The sequence below is a fragment of the Hirundo rustica genome, chromosome 2 (assembly GCF_015227805.2).
Source record: "Hirundo rustica isolate bHirRus1 chromosome 2, bHirRus1.pri.v3, whole genome shotgun sequence".
NCBI lineage: Eukaryota > Metazoa > Chordata > Aves > Passeriformes > Hirundinidae > Hirundo > Hirundo rustica.
Genome location: NC_053451.1, coordinates 50,439,921 through 50,460,778, shown reverse-complemented (window position 1 = coordinate 50,460,778; position 20,858 = coordinate 50,439,921). Strand labels below are relative to the sequence as shown.

The 20,858-nt window shown below is 39.1% G+C and overlaps 1 protein-coding gene across 10 annotated transcripts in view; it reads right to left on the bottom strand.

Moving 5' to 3' along the window:
• The window catches only part of NBEA (neurobeachin), a 460,498-nt gene extending 440,172 nt beyond the window's left edge, over positions 1-20,326 (bottom strand). For all 10 annotated transcript variants that reach the window (XM_058419545.1, XM_058419546.1, XM_058419548.1 and 7 more), the window contains exon 1: positions 20,039-20,326. In XM_058419545.1, the coding sequence (XP_058275528.1) occupies positions 20,039-20,326 (288 nt within the window). The remainder of the gene's footprint in view (positions 1-20,038) is intronic.
• Between the last annotated feature and the right edge of the window lie 532 nt (positions 20,327-20,858).

Below are 20,858 nucleotides of genomic sequence, written 5' to 3'. Positions count from 1 at the left end.
AGTTCAGCAATAAAAGCTATGAGGAAGGAGGAGGGGGGCCTTTGTTATAATGATGTTGGCCTTCCAGAGCCGCTGGTACGTGTGCCGCTTCAAGGAAGTGGCAGGACATTGCCTGCTGATTGGAAGGAGAGAATAAATTTTCTGTTTTCCTTTCCTTCCACATGTAGCCTTTGCTTTATTAAGCTGCCTTCATATCAGAGTGTGAACTTGCAGTGTTCAAACTATATTTTAGATGACTAAAATAAAAGATGCACTCCAGGAGTAGTCAGAAAAATCAAGCTGAGGAACTCCAGATCTTCAACAATAAAATATGTTTTAGTTGGTAATAGTACTAGGCTAAAATTAATCTGGAGTAACTTCCTCTAAAAATGAAATTACCACGTGGACACTTGCGGTGGTCTTCTGAGTCCTTGGTACTAGCAGGGTACTGATAGCTAATGTGGAATCTTTTCTCTTTCTGATAGAGGTTATCAGAAAAACGACAATTCTGTTCCAAAAAAGCAACCAAAGCCTAGCCATAGCTAAATATCAACAAAGTCTTGTAGGATCCTGACACATCCAGCACTCTTCCACTAATACTATCATATGACTGGGTTTCCAGTAGGTCTTCTGTGTTAGCCAAAGCACCAAGTCTAGTCAGTAAAATGTGAAAAATTTAAAATTAAAAGTAATTCAGCAAAAACATCTTGTATCTTGTCATGCTAGAGGTTTCATAGAAAGAAATCTGTATTTCCCAACATGAATGCCATATGTTAAGATATTCAAAAGAGCAACTTTTTGTAAATCCTAATTATTATTTTTAAATCTGTAAGGCACAAACAAGAGCTTGTTTCAAGTGAAATATCAATCCTTGTGCAGTATCATATGATTTCACTGGAAGTATCTCTCAGAATGAAGGCAAAAAGTTACTGTAAAACTGTTTTCTAAAAAGAGCATTATCAGGTATTTTTTGACTACACACAGCTTGATAGAAATGATAAAAAACTCCAGGTGGCAACCTTTTTATGTCCAATAAGGCAAATTTTACAACTTTCAATAGAATCCATTTTCATGGCTTTGTATGAAGTCTTGACACAACAGAACACAATTCTGGTATCTTCTAGACAAATACAGCTGCATCTTTAAAAATACATGGTATTTTCAAAACCTTGGTTTGTCCCAGCAAGAAAGTAGTTTCCTCAGACCCAGCATACAGATGAATGCCTCTGACAGTGAACAAAACAGAAATAAATTAAACTCATCTGGGGAGAAATTCAGTCATGACCCTCACTGTGAATGAGTGATCTAATCTTCCATTCTTGCTGGAGAAAAGGCCAGCAAAAGCAGCCTACCATTAAAGCTAAGATTTCTACCAGTGGAGACAGCAGTTTTTTAAAAGGTGAAACAAAAAATGGATTGCCAACAATCTACTGATGGTGAAGTTCAGATCCCATGGAGGTACAACCTACTTGAAAATGTAAGCAACTTATCTTGGCATGGAAGGAGTGTGGAGAAAGAGAACGCAGCAGATCAAGAAAGAGCTCATGTTGGAAAGCTTCAACACAGTCAGCCTCAATGTAGTTCACAGCCTAAGAAGCATCTCAATCTGATGACAACCGTCACCCATGAACACAATTCATGCTTGAATTTGGAACTCATGCAACCCTTCCCAGATTTTGAGCAAGTTTAGGAAAGAAAGTACCAAGCACATAAACTCCATTTCACAAGAAATATGAGGTTCAGATAAGAGATAACTCCTTCATCTTCTGACTGAGCGGGTATTTCAGAAACAACAGATTTACAAATCCTAGCTAACAGGCTTAACTGACTGAAACAACAATAATACACTTCCCCACACAGTCCTACACAGGGTCACAAGTATTCCTCTCCTCCACTACCTACTTCAACTACATTTAAATCTCGCTCACCAAGGGATTTGGAAAAATACAAAAGAGATCACTAACTAAGGACCTAAAGTAGACTGACTGCATGCTCCACTTGAGCCCTCAAAAAAACCCTGATCCCATAGAAACAGATTCTCAAGAGGAACATGAAGGACAGACTGCAGCTTCTATTTATATGCTCTAAGCAAATTAAATACCCATTTCTCATCTGCCAGAGAGGGCTAATATAAAAAAGGAATGATTTGGATTGGAAGATACCTTAAAAGATTATCAAGTTCAACCCTTGTGTGCCATAAGCAGGGACATCTTCCACTAGACCAGGTTGCTCAAAGGCCCATCCAACCTCACCTGGAACTCTCCCAGTGACGTGGCAACCACAGCTTCTCTGGGCAACCTGTTTCAGTACCTCATTAGCATCACAGTAAAGACTTTCTGCATAATATCTAATTGAATCATTGCCCCTTGTCCTACCACTATATGCCCTTGTAAGAAGTATCTCTCTAGCTCTCTCGTAAGCCCTGTTTAGTGTCAGGAAGTATGCAGTAAGATCTCCCTGGAGCCTTCTCTACTCCTGGCTGAACTAACCCAGTCCTCTCAGCCTGCCCTCACAGGAGAAATGCTCCAGCCTCCTGACCATCTTCATGTCCCTCCTGTGGTCTTGCACCAGCAGGTTGCCATCTTTGTTATGCTGGAGGCCCCAGTACTTCAGGAGGGGTCTCATGAGAGTAGGGTACAGGGGGAGAATCACCTCCCTTGACCTGGTGGCCACACTCCTTGTAATGTAGCCCAGGATATGGTTGTTCTGAACTGCAATAGTACTTTGTTGGGTCATATCAAGCTTCTTTTCCAACACCCCCAAATCCTCTTCCTCCTTTAAAGGCTGATTACAAAGCCATATGAACAGAAAACCTCAACAGACCATAACCAGAGCTGACACTGACTGATACCTCCTTAGTAACCCATTGTACCAATAACTGGCTTTACATTTTAGTTCCAAGAAAGTTATTTTAAAAGTAGTTTCAAAAATATTTACTTCAAGTGAGATTGTTTCATTATATGTTTGCATTTATGATTTTGGAGTTTTTTTAGTTTGTCATTATTACTTTCATAGAATATGTATTTTAAGGAAACTAAAACAAACACCAAAGAACAAAATCAACCCACAACCCTGAAACTGACTTTTCACTGTTCTACATGACAAATAGTTTAGTAAAATTAATGTAAGCACACCAATGATTTTCATGAAAGATTATTTTGCTGAAACACTCCAGCCAGAAGAAATACTTAATGTTTCTAATATAGCCAAGATTATTTGAAAAGTATGGATTTTAAGGGATGCAGAGTTAGAAATATCTGCAGATTTTTCATTTGAAATCCATTAAGAAAAAAATCCAACCAAACAATTATCCCAAAATCTTGTTAGAAAAGATACAGCTTTGACACCCATGAAAATTTAACTGCAGAAAAATGTAATGTTTACTCAGGATAAAATGAGCCTTCCTATGGTAGCCTTACTTTCATTCAACAAGCAATGATAACGACTTTGAAGAATGATTTATAATTAGACTTTTGAGGAAAAGAAGTCATTTTAACTACCGATAAACTGTAATAGTGAAGATATGGAAACCGAACTGAATGGGCCTACAAAGAAAAACAAACAAACAAACCTGAAAGCTTGCATCAGATACTTAGTTTCTGTTTCCTTTGCTAATAATATCTACCGCATATTCCACAAAGAGTCATTGAAATTAATCTTCAATACTTGTTTTTCATGACAATTAAATTTTTACTTAATTTGAAAGCAAACCCATACACCACTGTTTGAAATACTTATGATAAGGATTATACTGACTATTACTACTGAAGATCAAAAGCAGATTTTAAAAATGCTATCTTGTTTAAGCAGTGACGATGGAAGAGGTCTTAAAAAGTGAATTTAAAATTTTCAGTCTAAAGAAAGTAAAGTCTGACTAGGTGAACAATGATGTAGAAACCACTGGCCAATAAATGTCTAGAACAACTAATAGTGCCTCACTAAACAGCTATGTCCCCTTTTTTTACCCAGTTTTACCTAATTTAGGACAGATATGAGGCTTTTTTTGTTACTTTTTGACTGTAAACAGTTCTGTAGAGCCCCTTCCTCTCAAAGGAGCTAATTTTCTTCACCTGTAAGTAATATGTCACCAATGCAGCCAACCAAGAACCACTTGTTGAGAACAAGAGATCCAATAATGCCACATTTTTTCAAAAAACAAGCAACATCTTCACATTCTTGAAAATAAATCCAAATCTTTTAAAGTATGTGGGGAAAAAAAAACCAAACCAAAACAAACAAACAAAAAATCAACCAAACAAAAAACCCCCAAAAAACCTGTATTTGGAAGGTATTAGATCTGCATGTGCTCCATCATGCCCTCCCCCAGAGCCTATAGCTGAATACATGCTTCCTCAGTTCTGACCACCAATAATAAGAGGCCTTCCATATAAAATTGTTCTGTGAGTCATGATTTAGCATTCTGTAATTAATCCAAGCATATTTTTTTAAATAATTTTAATCAATGCTCATAGTTTATCTCTTAAGTCTTCAGAATCCTGTGATTCAAAACTGGGTAATAACACCTACGTTAATACTTTATTCATACCACAGAAGTGCCTCCAAGTACCTACATTTACATTTATAATTTACTGATGCTCACTAGGCATTCCATTTTCCTTCATTTTTGACATGAATTTTTAAAATAGAAAATACGATCCAACTAAACAGTGCATGTGCAGTTCAATGGTAGTTTGCAATTAAATGTGCCAGACATCTGTGAAAGTCTTAACTGGTCCTGTACAAGGAAAAAGGAATGGCTCTGCAATTTTAAAAACACAAGAAAATAAACAATGTTAATCTCACCTACACAAAGAAAATCTTACGTAAGCATCCACGGTATAACTACCAAATACAGATAAAGACAATCAAATATTTCTGGGTAGAACACACACATACACTAAACTCTGGCAGTCAACCAAAACAGAAAATACTATTTGACAGTGATAAGAAGGAAGGCATTCAAACATGATCTTTTCTACCACGAAAAAGAAAAATCTTCCAGCCTTTCTCTTTAAAACAGAAATCCCCCAGTAACTGTGCCATGGCAGTGTAATGCTTAAATTTAAATTAGTTGGGTGCATTTTGAATATATCCAGAACTGACAAAATTCCCACCCATTTATTTGTTAAATTTAAATTGTAACTTACCAATTTACCACCAAAACAAATAAATGACAGCTTTCTGGTACACAAGACAGTTTTAAATAGCAGTAGCTGTCTGATAAGTCTTGAAAAAGAAAACATTTAATTTCCTCTTTAACACACTTAATTCTAATATTAGAAGTCAGGGTAAAACATGTCACCCACTATGAACTTGTCACAATGAGAACAGATATAGTCTTCTTTCTGTTCAGCTAGGGGATTTAAAAGCACGAAGTAGCTATAGGATACAAATCCTACAAGATGCAAGTTCTGAGCCTTCTGTGTGAAAGCTGGGCTTGCATTTCCAGCAGGTGTGTCATACACACATAGGGGTGCTAGTTAGTAGGAAATAATCCAAAGATGTGTAAATAAAAGCTATAGAGCATCAAATGTAAGCACTTTCATCCATATCATATGGAGTGGAATGTGTGATTAGTGACAAAAAAAAATTAATACAAACTGTTTACTGGTATCACTGTCATCCAAGAAGTCTTTTAGTAGCTTCACATGTATGAAGAGAGACATTCAGCAACCGGCCTAAGAGAACAAGCTGACTCATCTCTGTCAAACAAGACTTTCCAGAGGTAGCAATGGAGTTGTTGAAGAGCTGCGTGCCAGTTCTTATAACTAGTCAGAATCTGAACTAGTCAGATCAGAGTATCACAAATGGCAATGCACCTGGGCATAGCTAAGCCTTATTCATCATTCAAAAGTATCAATCACCTTTTTTTAATTATACCTCACCACTGCAAATGTCAATGCAATTAGAATAGTCCACATTTTAAAAGCTGAAAAGCAGCGGTTTGTTGAAATACAGACAAATTAATAGTAGTGTAAAATGATCAACCCCTGCACAGAACCTAATTCTGTTTATAACTACAAATGAAAGTATTTAAGCTACAGGTCTGCTGAATCTCCTTACACCTGGTGGCTACCAAGCTACTCTACCACTGCCCTCCTTCGCTGGACAGGGGAAGGAAAACTCAACAAAGGGCTCATGGGTCAAGATAAGTGCAAGAAGAGAGGTCACTCAGCAATTACTATCATGGGAAAAACAGGCACAACTTGAGGAAACTTATTAAAAATCAAGAGTAAGACAATTACAAATAAAATCAAATCTTAAAACACTGTTCCTCCATCCCCCTCCCTTTTTTCCAAGCCCAACTTCACTCCCAAATTCTCTCCCTCCTTCCCCCAAATAATGAAGAGGGTCAAGGAATAGGGGCTGTCACTTGTCCATTTCACATTGTCTCCATCACTTTTCTCCTTGTCTTTCCTCCCATGCTCCAGCATACGGTCTCTCCCACAGGACACATTCCTCCATGATCTTCTTCAACATGGGTCCCTTCCACAAGCTACACTTGTACACAAACTGCTCCAGCATGGGTCCCTCCCATAGGGTGCAGCCCTTCAGGAACAGACTGCTCCAGCTTGGGTCCTCCATGAAGTCACAAGTTCTGACAGAAAACCTGGTCCAGCACAGGCTCTCTCCATGGGGCCACTCCCTCCTTTGGGCATCTCTCTGCTTCCTGGTCCTCCACAGGCTGCAGGTGGATCTCTGCTCCCTCATGGACCTCCATGGGCTGCAGAGGAACACCTGCCACACACCATGGTCTGCTCCACAGGTTGATCTCTGCTCCAGCAACTGGAGCACCTCCTCCCACTCTTCGCTCACTGACCTTGCTGCATACTGGTTGTTCCTGACATATTCTCACTCCTCTCTCCAGCTGCAATCACTCCCCTGCAGTAACTTCTTTTTAAATTTGTTGCCCACAATCGCTGCCACCATTGCTGATGGGTCTGTCTCAGAGCTGGCTGGCACCAGCTCTATTGGACACTGAGAAACTGATGGCAGGTTCTCACAGAAACCACTCCTGTAGCTCCCCCTCTACTAAACCCACTACATCCTCTGAGACCAGGATGATACCACTCCAATTCCCAAATCCCACACTTTCCAAAACAAAGCATTATCCCAGACATTATCCCCATGAAGCACCCTAATACAGCTTTTTATATGGCTTTCTACCCCCCAAAGATCTGTTTTATTACTTAAAGTATTTTTCTTCTGCAGCTTATTTTGATGCTTATACAATAGAAGACTTAGGGCAAGTCTTTGTTTTCAGTCACAGTACAAACCTATTGGCCTAGAATGGTTATTCTTAACTTCAAAATATATGAGATGACCACTGAAAAATAATGAAAAATATTACAAAGGAAACAGAACACAAACTACGAAGCTGGAAGCTACTTCCCACATAGCAGTACCAAAACGTATTAACAATTACTGCTAAATGCCACTTTTCTCAATAACTCTCTTGGCTGTATTAATTTTTAATACTGCCTGAGTAGCCTTTCATTATAGTGTTTTAAAGATCTCATTTTGCTACACTAAGTATAGACTATTTAGTTGGATTTCAATTTTCTAAATAAATAGAAATGCCAAAGAGTTTTTCTTAAGTTAGGATTGCTTTTAAACCACAAATCTCCCTATTTCCCAGGCAATCTTCAGGATTTCTTAAAGGAATTTTAAATCAAAATTCATGTTGGCTGTACTGTCAGCTGCAGCTGTGCCACGTCCTGCTTGTAGTATGAAGTATGTGGTCTCTTCAACCATTCATGCTCTTCAGAATGGATACATAAGAGAACTTTTAAACCCGTGATTTTTCAAAAACTAGTGCAACAAACATACACGGCCATTTCAGATGTACTGCTTAAGCAAGAACAACCCAATTCTGATCCTCAAAAATCATCAGATTGCTTCATCAGCTTCTTACTAAGGAAGGCCTAAAATCTACTATAACTCCACAAGGAGCATATGAGACAGGATTTTAGAAGTAATAACTTAAAAAAGGTGTTCCCAAGATTTATCTGACCTCCAGAAAGGATTTAGATTGTAATGACACTTCAAGACTTTTACTGTTTCTTCTGCACTACTGGGAAATACCAGATTTTTGGTACAACATGCATTTAGAATTTACCTTGGCCAGAATAAAATACAATATACGTGCTGATTTCTTTTCACAGTGAAGTAACTTCTGGCTAAAACAGAGCTCTGATAACTCAGAGCAAGTCAAAAAGACAGTTATATCCTAAAACCTGCATGAGCAAAACTCCATTACAAGTACTTGCAGCCATCCTAACTTCAGAGGACAGGCTAGGACCACAAACCAAAGCTGTGACAAATGATTCAAGACCTTAAATCTGGACTATAAAACGTATTCTCTACTTAGATTCTGAAACCTCTTAATTGCATTTAGTTTTAAGAGAAGGATTTCTTACTTAAAAAATTTCAACACAAAGCATTTTGAAACCAACAAGCCAGCTTAGACGCTGGGATTAAAACAGATGGTGAAAATTCCCTCAGACACCTCAAAAATTAATAAAACATCATGAAACAAGTCATTTCAAGGTCTCCGTAAATCCAGGCAGACACTGCACCACTGAAAGGAGATAACCTGTTGTACTCACGATTTTCCCATCATGCTGTTAGGTTTTTATTTTTTAATGTAAAGCTTCCTTTTAATGGTACCATTTCTCAATAGCTAAACATCTAAACAACTAACACTTTGGGTAATGTTGATAAATTTCTGCTACTTTTTTTTTTTTTTTTTTAATAAAAAGACTCAGCTGGAAAAATATCAGCTTCAACAGCCTAAAAGTTATCAGCCTCACTCCGCTGAAACTTCTGTTTTCCCCCTTTCCCATCCTTCTTGATTGTGCTTAGGTACACTAAAAGCTCTTACTACATTATAAACATATTTGCATTAGCTTGAGCTGCTGGGTTTCTGAAAAAAGTTTAACTTTTAAAGTTTAAACTACAACTTCAAGTGATAAAACAGATTACAGACTTAAAAACTACTTTTTTAACTGAGACAGGACATGCAACTGAGTAGATCAAAATTTGTTCTTAAATAGAATTTAATCACATTTTATTGAGGAAAAAAATGCAAACAAACACAAACTATTTGACTGTCGTTCATTTTCCCTTGTTATAGAATCATCACAGCACCACAGAACAGTTTGGGTTTGAACAGACCTTGAAGATCATCTAATTCCAATCCCCCTACCATGGGCAGGGACATCTTCCAGTAGACCAGGTTGCTCAAAGCCTCACCCAACCCAGCCTTGAAAGTACAAATAATAAAAGTACTACTAATAAAGGAAATCATCACAACCATGAACACTGGGAATAACCTGCTTCTGGGTTTTAGAAAATACCTGCAGTTATCAACTTCACTGAAGAACCATATATTTTAAAGATTGCATCAGCTCCTATTTAGTGAGCACTATGTTTAAAATGTCAAATACATTACTGTATCAGCTATGAAAGACTGACTACTTCTCAGGGACTAAGCCTACACATCATTCTAGTTACAATGTGTTTATTACTGTACATTATAAGTTACTTTGAAAAAATGCTTTTCTGTTCATGAAACATGAACTATAAAAATTTTGTTACACAATCAACTTTGTTTCATATATTACAGTTTCTAAATTGCATAAAGTTATATGCACATGAAATGCTATTGGATATTTAATATATAAATTTTAGACTTTATATAAAGACATTCATCTATTATTTTCAACCAACTCAATGCAGAATTTCAACAGCCTTGGCTCTATACTGATTTTTGTATTTCTATTTTTCCTTCTAACATCAAGCATCTATAGTTTTGCAAACTATGCTAACAACTCTTCTAGTTTAATTTCATTTCATGCTAATTTGTTGAATAAGGTAGTATTTATAGTACATGTAAAGATCCACAAAGTTTCATTATTAACTCATTATGCCATTAACTTTGTACTTTCTCAGCAAAATATTAAATGTAGCCACATTTTATATTTCTGAAATCCAAGAAACAAGCTTAAATACAACCGTAACTGTGATTTGCAGAACCAACAGACAGACTTGGGTTTGTGTTTCATTCAAGACTATCTATTAAAAAGCAGACACAACGGATGAAAAGCAAATGGTCACTGCTGTGGCTCACCAAGGTCTGTTTTCTTTCTTGGCTGCATGTGGCGCAAATTGTCCTTTGCTAAGTTAGGCGTTGCTACATTGGATTATTTGTGGTAGATATTGCAGCTCATACTGTGAGATGAGGAATAGGATTGCTATAATTAAAAGGTCTTCCAGACTCCACCTCCCACTTTTTCTTATCTGCACAATAAAATGTGTGAATGGTTAAGGGATTGGAACATCTGACACACAAAAAAAGGCTGAAGAGATCTGGGATTATTTAGCCTTAAGAGAAGGTTTGAAGAGATCTTATAAATGTGTATTTGTACGAGGGTGGGCAGGGAGTAGATACAAGAGAGTCAGACCTTTCTCAGTGGAGTGTATGAGCCCAGGATACTATGATAAAGTTTCTTTTCAGATGGACTCAATTCACTTAACCCTTGGATAGGAGGCTCAACTCTAACAAGGTCTTCTGCAGGTTCTTTGAAGGTATGAATGCCACAGCTGAAGATACAGAAGCAGCAGCAAAAAAGATTTTCAGAACCCCAGAGACTAAAATATGGGGCAAGGGCTCCACAAGTCTCTTGAGGGGAAACGTAAGAGTGAAATAGCTCCCATCTCCTCAGCATATGGCTTGGAACACCTTACTCAATCCAACGCAGCCTTACACCAATGTTTCCATAAGTTTCAGCTATTCATATATAGATGAATATTAACAGCCAAGAAGCCATCAGTCACAGATATGACTCATAAGTACTGCATACACCTTGCCGTTTACAAAAACAGGTAATTTATTTCTCTGGAACAACAGAATGAAAAGAGGGAGCACTGAGCATTAATTGGAGCTCTCAAACTCACAAAAAATGGCAAAAGCCACCAGCCTTGAAAGCTTAACAGCAATTAGTAAGGTTCCTTACCTTCTTCCTTATTCCATAACTTAACACAGCCAAAAATGCAGCTTTCAGAGGCTCTTCATTACGTTTCCTTATGACATAAAAATTATAATTTGAAGAGGGATGAAGCTATTTTTTTCCCTATAAAATAAGCTTTCTCATCTTTTCAGGCAAAAACTCTTAACCCATTCTCTCAACATTCCAATTCCTGCAATTAAACAGACACAGTTAATGTCCATTTGCAAAGATGCTGAATCCCCAAGTCCATTTTCCAGACTCCCAGGAAGCTCACTCTCCCTGTATTTTCACATCTACTAGTTGATGTTTGCTCCCACTATAAAGATGCTATGCAACTGGAGCTGACATAGCTGTGTAGCTCCATTCTGATCTGTGTGTCCTATTGGAAGGGGCAGACAGCTTTTCCTGTTCTAGCACATAAAAAACATACATTTAACTTTAAACAGGAGCATACCTCTGATTTAAAAGTATTTTTTTTCTTTTTCTTTTTATTATTAAAGGTTTTTAACATTAACATACAGAGATTTTTTTTCCTCCCAATTAAATCAAGTGGGGTTTTTTTGTTTGTTTTGGTTTGGTTTTTTATGGTTGGTTTGTTTGTTTGTTTTTTGGTTTTTTGGGGTTTTGTTTGTTTGTTTGTTTAATGCAGTGAGCTACATTAAATATTGTTAAAGATTAAGGGTAAACTCTGACTGGTCAGGCATGAGCAATACAAAACAGCTTAGCTTCAGCTGGTTCATTACTAGCTTGAACATGTATTTCATGGCTACTATTCTATATTTAATGAAAGCACATTTTATTGTTTTCTGTAACAGTAGTAAGAGTCTGTTGCAACAGGGGTTATGGGATCCTTTCCCAATTAAAGGACAGGTTTTCAAATTCATATTTGTGTTTATGTTCAAACTATTTTCTTTTTATGAAACAAAATTTTTTAAAAGACAAACATGCTATAGTGGCTTTTAAAGCAGGCAATCAAAATTCAATAGAAGTTGGAAAACTTTATGTAATTTAGTATTTGTCACAGAATATGGAGACTTATAAAGCAAAAAAAAGAAGTGAGATCATATAAAACTGATTACAATGCCTCACTGGTTTAGAAGAATCTGCTCAGAGAATGATTATTTCCATCCTTCTGTCTACACTGTCCCAGTACAACAAAAGCCATGAGGTAACAAAAAGCATGATATGAATAACAACTTCACTTGTGAATATTTTGCCGTATTTCACTTCCAGCTAATTCCAAAACTTAACACTTATTCCGCATCGTTAAGGAAGGCTTTCAACTGTTAAACAAAAGACCAGTGAAAGAAACATCATTTTGCAAAGCCAGATGCCAAGCATTTGTAAGCTGTTGAACAGTATTAGCAGTACTTGCATTTATACAAGCCTTCAGTGAATTGTCATGTTGGAACAATTTCAGTGATGCAACCCAATTTTAAAGCAAAGCAGGGTAGTCATATTATAGGGTTGCATTAAAATAAATGAATTGACATTGCTGGTGTAAACCTCAGTAACATCAAAACTACTTAGACTTGCTTATTTACCAAAGGTTATTATCTTCCATCTATGTCAAAGGTACAAAAAAATGCTAAACTGTAAAAATTACTGGAATGCAATTTTAGCAGACAACCAGTAGGTTGATCAGAAGTCGAGGTGCTTCTCTACTGGAAATAACAGATAATCTTCCTCTTAGATATTAATGTCATTAGCAATCTTCTTAAACTGGAATTTATGAAATTACAGTTCAAATAGCTGAAATCCATATTAATCCTACAGTTGAAGTGGATGTTTCTTTCATTAAGGAAGCAATATGTGACTCTCCACAAAAAAAATCATCTTTATGCTGATGATCATGTATCAGATACTGTGTCACTGTAGTACATCTATGCCAAACTCTTGCAAGATAGATGTGGGGGTAGGTCATCAAATTCAAAACTGATGTTTCAAGAGATCTGCTGCCTCTGATTATAAAAGCAAGTCCGAAATTTGATTCAGACTTAAAGAAAACTTAGAGGTTCTGTCTATGCAAGAATTTGTAAAGTTCCACAATGGGGTGTTTCCATAAAAACAAATACAATGAACGATCAAATTTTACTAAAAAAGAAATAGAAATTCATCAGCATAAACACACACTAGTACAGTGGCCCTCTGGCCACCAAGCACACTGAATATATAATGAGATAGCTCATACAGTTCTGTGTAAAGTACAATAAAACACTGCACACTAATGGAAGTGCAAAACTAATTAATCTGAAATAGATTTACTGAGACTGGCCAAAATGCAAAATGGAAAAGGTGCAGAAACAAGTAATGAACAGGTAAGACTAAGAGGTTGATTTAAATTAGCTCAGATAGCTTACTGAGTTAACATTCTGTTAATACTGTGCACAGCATTTATCAGAAAAGATTCCGTTTTGGTACTAATCCAATCACAGATTTCATTCCACTTTAACTAAATTCAATACAGTGCAAAAGGGGAACAAACACTTCAGCAGGAATTCAGAAATTATTACACAGGTTTGGGGTGTTAGATTTTGGGGGGGTTTTTTTGTTTGTTTGTTTTTTTGTTTGGGTTTTTGTTAGTTTGTTTGTTTTTATTAAGATGCAATATAGAAAGTGTTTCATATATTTGAGATGTATGAATGAACACACTGAAAAGCATTAACATGAAAAAACTGCACCACAGCCTCTTGGACTGCAGCCTCGCCAGCGTTATGAGCTATGACCCCAACTCCTAACCCTTTGAGTGTTCATCTGAAAACAGGGACAGGGGAAAATATGGAGGGCAGAGAGAAAGATTGGTGTGTAACTGAATACACAGCTAAATGCTTATTCTTGTAAAACACATGGCTTAAATGGGGAATCAGGTCACAATTTTGTAAAAATAGCATTCTGATAGAGAAAGGTGCTAACCCTTTGCTTGATACAAAGGGATAAAACACAGGTAAGGGTCTCAGGAGGGACAAGGGGGAAAGGCCAAGGATTGCAGGTGTTTTTTCAATACCAGTCTCACAACTTTATTATTTCACTGCGACAAAAATAAAAAAGCCTCTAGGTATTCACCTCCATTATAATCCATGAACTGAATCCTGTAAAGACAGTGAGAAGTAAAGTCAAGACATAAAGCTAAGAAGAAAATAGCTATTCAGAGTTAAGCATTAAAGAACACTCAGTTACATGCCAACATGACAAATTTTTAAAAGTTATCACCTATAGAAATGTATCAACCCATCATACAAGAACCACAGCAGATTCCAAACCACTTGCTGAGATGCCATTAGCGCTTTATGACTGATACAAGGATTGAAAAAAACTTTTTCAGCCATAAACACTGTCAAAGATTAGATTATAAAGCCCCCAAAAAATCAGTTACAATAAAACAATTAAATGAATAGTCAGTCATTCAAAGATTTTCTGTAATCAAAATGAAGTTTTCCACAGAAGCATTAAATATTGACAAGAGCTACAGTACTTGAAAGTAGCTGCCCATGGAATGTTATGACCAACGCTCACATTAGACACGCTTTTCATATAGCTCGGGTGTTACCCTGGTTTTTCTGAGTTTCTTTATTAGCCTTTTGATTTTCATAAATGGAGTCAGATCTTTTAGTTACTGTAGAATATTAGAGCAGTTTTCTACCTTTTCCACAGAAGTAATATAAACAAATCCTTTGTTTTTCATTCTCTGTCCTTTGTTTGCAAATTTCTAACCTGAAAACAATTGTAACTGACAATTCGTCTGGCCACTGAGGCTGAGAGGTGGAAACCCCAAAAAGCCAATCTTCTGCTAGACCCACAAAAGTATAAAAAGTAAAAAAATAAACAAAGGGGTCTCTTCTCTCCGCTCTTTCAGCTGGGAGCTGGATCAGAAGAACCTCTGCGAAAATCTCTTGTCTGCGTGCGATTTCTTTGTGTGTCTCGGTGACACTCGGGTAGCTTGTACAGCAACCAAACACAGATTAGTCAGACAGATGAGCAGGATACCAAGAGGCCAGTGGGAGAAACAGCAACTTGGACAAGGACTACCATCTTCAGTTAAGTATTACCTAAACCAAAACTCAAACAAAAAGCAAACAAAACCCCCCAAAAAATCCCAACCTCAAAATTTTCCCAAACTTCACTTTTTTGATTAGTACTATCTATCAGCAGAGAATTCAACTCAAAATGAGAAAGCTTTCACCAAGAAAATGGAGTAAGATTCTCAAGCCTGCAAAGCTAGTTCCACAAGAAAAACAAAAGTCGTATGACAGAGGCTATAGCTCAGAAGGCCCACACTTTCTCAGACTACAACAGTGTCCAACGAACAGAAGCGTTTCTTCCTCCCCACATAAAAGTAGAACTGTGCCATGGGACAGTGAAGCAACCAAAACTGTAAATGAATTCAAAGAACTTAAATATCAAAACTAACTATAGCTTAAGAAAAACCTCAACCAACCTCTGAAGAGATGTACCGGAGGGAAAAAAGACGAAAAATCACCTTTCTTACACAGGCCTCCCTTCACGTTTTTACTTATGACCACTACTATAGAAAGCTTGCAGGGAAAGAAGGACCTCTCACATAATTCAACCCATTTGCTCTGAAGCTGAAAATGCCACTCCTACGAGTACACAACGTGACAGAGCACTAAAAAACGGCTTACCTCTTGTGATGGGTGACTAACACTGAAGTAGGATGGAACAGCCAAGAAAACGAGAAGAGCTAGGCAGAAGCGTGGGCTGCAGTCAACAAGAACAGAAAAAGACTTTTTGAACTAAGCCTGGTGTTTGACCTACTTCTTACAAGCACTCTCTAGCCTGACAAAACATATATAAAAGCTTTCCAGATTGCACAAGGAGAACCCTGGACAGCTACACCTGTATCAGACTGAAAGCTGTTCAAATCTGCATCACATCATCTGTTCAAGGTGCACAGGCAAAATGAGCAGCATGTTTCAGCACCAGTCACAACTTTTTAGTATTATTCAGCTTCCTGTTCACCTTGCCTATTATGCACTGCCATAGAATTAGCACTACAAAACCCAAAATCACAAACGCTAGGAAATTCAATCTGAAAGAGAAAGGCTCCTGAAAGCTAAGAAACAATGCAAATCACATTGTTTTGTTTGATCAAAGATGGCCAAACAAGAGTCAGTTCAAAATATACACTAAAGAAAAAAAATCCCAATTACTAAAATACTGGAAAAGCAGAGAATTGAGAAAGCAAGTCAGTAAAATAATGGAAGACCAGTCAAGGTATATTAAAGAAAACTAATTAAAGCCATATGTGGAAACCTTGCACTGGGAAATAAGAAAAACAAAAGTAGACAAAGTAGAAGAATACAGGTAGACAGACTGACCCACTTCCACTTTAATATCACATTTTCTGGAGCACATGGTGTAGAATTTTATTTTAAACATCAGTCTAACAGCAACATGCACATCTACCATGCAATAACAAAATCCTTGACAGCATCCCAAGAAAACTAATAGAGCTGTTCAAAGGGGAAAGGCCTCTTCATGAACAGAAGCACAGAACTGGTGGCAAAATATCCCCAAAGAGAAATCCCTTAGAGCAATTAGAGGTTTACACTGTTTTTAAGGAAAGCCCTTTCTAGCTTGGTGCCTTGCAGTACACAAGGGTCAGTGAACATGCATCTCAGAGAGAGCATGCTGAGCCTGGGAATTCATATTAAACCCATGGACCAAAACCAAACTAAGCACCATCACAGAAGAATGCATGTGATACAATGAGGCATTCCCTCCTATCTCCACAAATGTAAAAAGAATAAAATATTCTATTATAAAATATTACAATGTTACAACATTCTATTGTAAAATCATTCTAATAAAGTCTTCATCTTATAGATTCTTAAGATCTTCTGACCTTCCTAGTACTAACATCAGCAGGTCTTTCTAAGGATAACTGAGTCCTTCATAGGCATTGGCATATAAAGGCTGAACCCTCTCTCCATTATGTTGTTCACTGTACTGTTAAAAAATGAAAAAAAACAGAAGCAACACTAGATATTCTACAAAGTGATACGCCGTTAAACAAGTTCACCAGTTTAACAGAACTTTGAACACAGCAAGCTCTCAGGAAACACTAAGAAAAGCATCAAGAGAAACAACTAATCCCATAAACAATGGAGGCATGCCCAAAACCAAAATACTGTCTGAGCTGAAAGTCCACTGTTAAAATTTGGCAAAGCTGAAAATCCAACAAGGTATTAGAACAGAAAGACTTTCCACACTGCAAAAAATACACTTCCTCACCTCATAGGTACAATAAATCACTATGCCCATCAGTATCAGAAGGTACTACATTAAGTCCAAAATGCTGTACTAGAGAGTGTGGCCACCAAAACAAACATTTAAAGGTAAAAACTCTTCAAGAGAAACCCTAAAAGCTCAACTTAACAAGAAAGAAGATTGACGACCTCTATAGCAAGGGCACACCAGAACAAAGTTTTGTCTTGGACATTTACTGCCGATTCCATGCAGATGCAGGAAGAATAAATAGACTTGTTTAAGCTTTACACAAAAGACAGCAATAATCTCAGATTAAAAAAAAATAAAGAGCATCTCCATCTTTAACTTCTGATTCTCTCTGACAATAAAACATCTCAGCTATGCAGAATTCTTATAGTAAAAAGCTATTACCAAATGGCTTATGGCAACCCAGTATGTCCTAGTATATGTTAAATTTCTCTCAGAGACTTAACACATCAATTGATGTATCAAAATAAGATCATTGTTCACTCATTATCACATTTGCACCAAAAGTCATTCAGGAGCAGTACAGGTAAAGACTGCAGAAAAACAAAACAACAAAATTACCAAACCAAATAGCTCTTTCTACCCCTAGCTACCTCCCAAAGAATGCTCCTAAAATAGAAAACTACACTTTATTTCAAGTTGCTACTAAAATCCTTAATACTGATTGAGACGATGTTTAGTAGTTTAGGTATATGCCATCAGCTTTACTTTGTATCTGCCATATTCACTGCTTGTTTCACATGTGAGTAAATTAAGTTTAAAATACAACAACATAATTTTGAAACATTTACTGCCCTGAGAAGAAAACAATTACAGACACAATACAGCCTCTTTCTGCTTTGGGAATACTGACTGTTGTATATTAGAGTCCATCTGTTAAGTAATGACTGATCCAGGATGAACGCTGCTGCAGCAGACTCACAAGCAGTTTCACACTCATATATGTGCCCCAGTGCTCAGAGAACAGTTAAACACTCTTGTATTTATTTTAAAATATAAACATTGTTTTCAGCAACATGAACTGATTAGCAGGTCTGTCTTACATGCAAGCAATGGATGTCTTCCACATAGATACTAAAACATACTCTTAACCTCTCCATCAAAGACAATGTTATTCCAGTTGCTGGTGCACTAACAGCTAGAATTAAAATTAGCTTAAATATCAGTAAGAATGAAAGAAGAAAGAAAAGCAGAAAAGGATTAAACATCTTTGTATCTGTCATGATCTGTACAAAGACAGTTAATAAAATAACTGCATGTCATTAACTTATTTTGAGTGCTACGTTTAAAGAAATGGGTAATAAACCAATGAAGTTATGATGACTTGTACCATCTTGTAGGAAGAACAAAAATAAAATTTACAAGTAATATTACAAGCTGTGAAACAGCTTGTAGAGAGGAATGGGGAATATACCAGATTACTGTTTTGACATATTCACAAAACTATCAGTTTTAACCCCATGTATTCAGATAAGCCACAAATATTACAATGATCTGACCAAATTACGTCCTTCCCTGCATGCTGCAGCTCTTCCAGTCTGTGCTAGGTCAAATGCAAATAACTGTCAGACAGGAGGATACATCCTTTTAAAGTGTTTGAAACAAAATATATTCTTTACATGACTTTGTATAAAATGACTGGAGGTTAGAAGAATTAAACTAATTTGAAACAAAGGCAGTTTCAATTAATTGTCATTCAGTTTTGAGCAGTCATTTTTCTATCCTATTCTATGTGCAAAATTTGAAGGTATTTCATTGACTGAACTGCTTCAAAAGCTTTGCTGCAGCAGATCTTGCATTCAGGAACAGCACCAAATTGCACATAATTGAAAGTGATTCATTTTTAGATGCACTCGCTTGGCTTCTGTAGGTTCCTCAGGCTTTGGTGTAGGTAGCGCAAAAACATTAAGTCATACAGTCCTGCAGTAACTCTTTCACTCCATGAAGTGAGCAGCTGACTAAGGAGCAACATTTTAGCATCTTCTCCTTGTTTCAGCTATTTACCTCTGTACAATAGCATTTTGCAACGAACAGACCTCAGAACAAAGTAGCAACAACACTTACTTTGAGACAAAAATGTGTCTTGGAAAGCAGGGCAGGTTATTAAGACATGGGCAACCCAACACAATACTGCAATACAACTAACTCTTTATTACAGATATTAAAGAGTATTAAATCCTTGCAAAAATCTCCCTCCTCCCCCTTCCTCCACATAAAACGCTCAACTAGCTCTGATCTAACAGGGTTAAATCCTTCACATGTTTCAGCCACCAAGAAAAGATACCAGCTCAGGCTGGGGGGTTTTTTAACGTTTTTCAATTAAAACCCGATACTGCATTCAAGCCACTCTTCTTCCCAAGAGAAAGCTACTAGGTTAAAGGGCAGCGTCCATAACACGAAATTGCAAATTACTTAATCTCCTTATTTTTCACACCATACATTGCACCCACTACACTTCTGCAGGAGGCGGCCGGGACGAGGCACTGGGAAGGGGAAGAGCGGCCTGTCTGTTCTAGGTAGGGTCCTGCCTGGAGTTTAGGGAGCGCTGAGGGGGCTTTTGTCACACGCACGACGGACGAGATGAGCAGGTCGCGGGATTAACGAGGAGTTTGGGAAGGAAGGATGCTTGGAGAAGGGCCGTACGTGTAGGAGGGACACGGGGGCTGGGAGGATGCAGGTCCCTGTCGAGTGGCACAGGGGCGGAGGGGCGCGGGGGCAGCCCCGGGAGGAGGTGGGCTGCGCGGGCCGGTGCCCGCCGGGGCGTCACCGGGGCGGGGTGCCCGGCCGCTTACCAGGTTCAGCACCGTCTCCACGATGTCCCGGTTGCTGACCTCCCCAACCTGGATGAGTCCGATGAGGACGGCGAATTTCATCCGGATATTGCGGATCGGCACCGACGGGTTAATCATCCCCGCGGGGAGCACCACGGACCCGGAGCCCGACGCCCTCAGCTCCCCCATCACCGCGACGCTGCTGCTGCCGCCGCCGCCGCCTCCGCCGCCGCCTCCACCGCCGGCCCCGACGGAGATGAGTCCCGCGGGCTGCGGGTCCGGCCCCGACACCGGTTTCTCGCTCGCCATTTACCCCCCGCCGTTACCGGCACCTGCCGCCGCCGCCTCCCCGCCCGGCCGGGCCGAGCCGCGCATCCACCGCAGTCGCACCCGGCGGGGCCGCAGGGAGCCGGCCCGAGGCGCCGGCACCGTCCCAGGAGCCGCTCCCCCGCTCCGCTATAATGAGGGATTATTATGGGCGCCGATGCCCCGTTAGCCGAGGGCTGCCCGGCCGGGGCCGCCTCCCCGCCGCGGGGCCGGGGGCGCGGGCGGCGCCGAGCGCGGTGCGGCGCGGCGGGGGCGAGCGGCGCGCGGGGCGGACGGCGGCGCGAGAGATGCCGCTGCCGCTGTTGTTGTGGAGCCGAACCCGCCGCCGCTCACGCCGCCATGTTGCCGCCCCCTGCCTGCGGTAGCCGCCAGGGCGCCTGCGCCGAGCCCGTCGGGGGAGTGGCCGGGCCGGGCCCCCCCGGCCGGCCGGGGCACAGGTGAGCAGGTGCGCGGGGCCGCCGCGCCGCCGCCTCCCGCCCGTGCGCCGCGGGCCGCCGCCCTCCCGCTCGGGGAG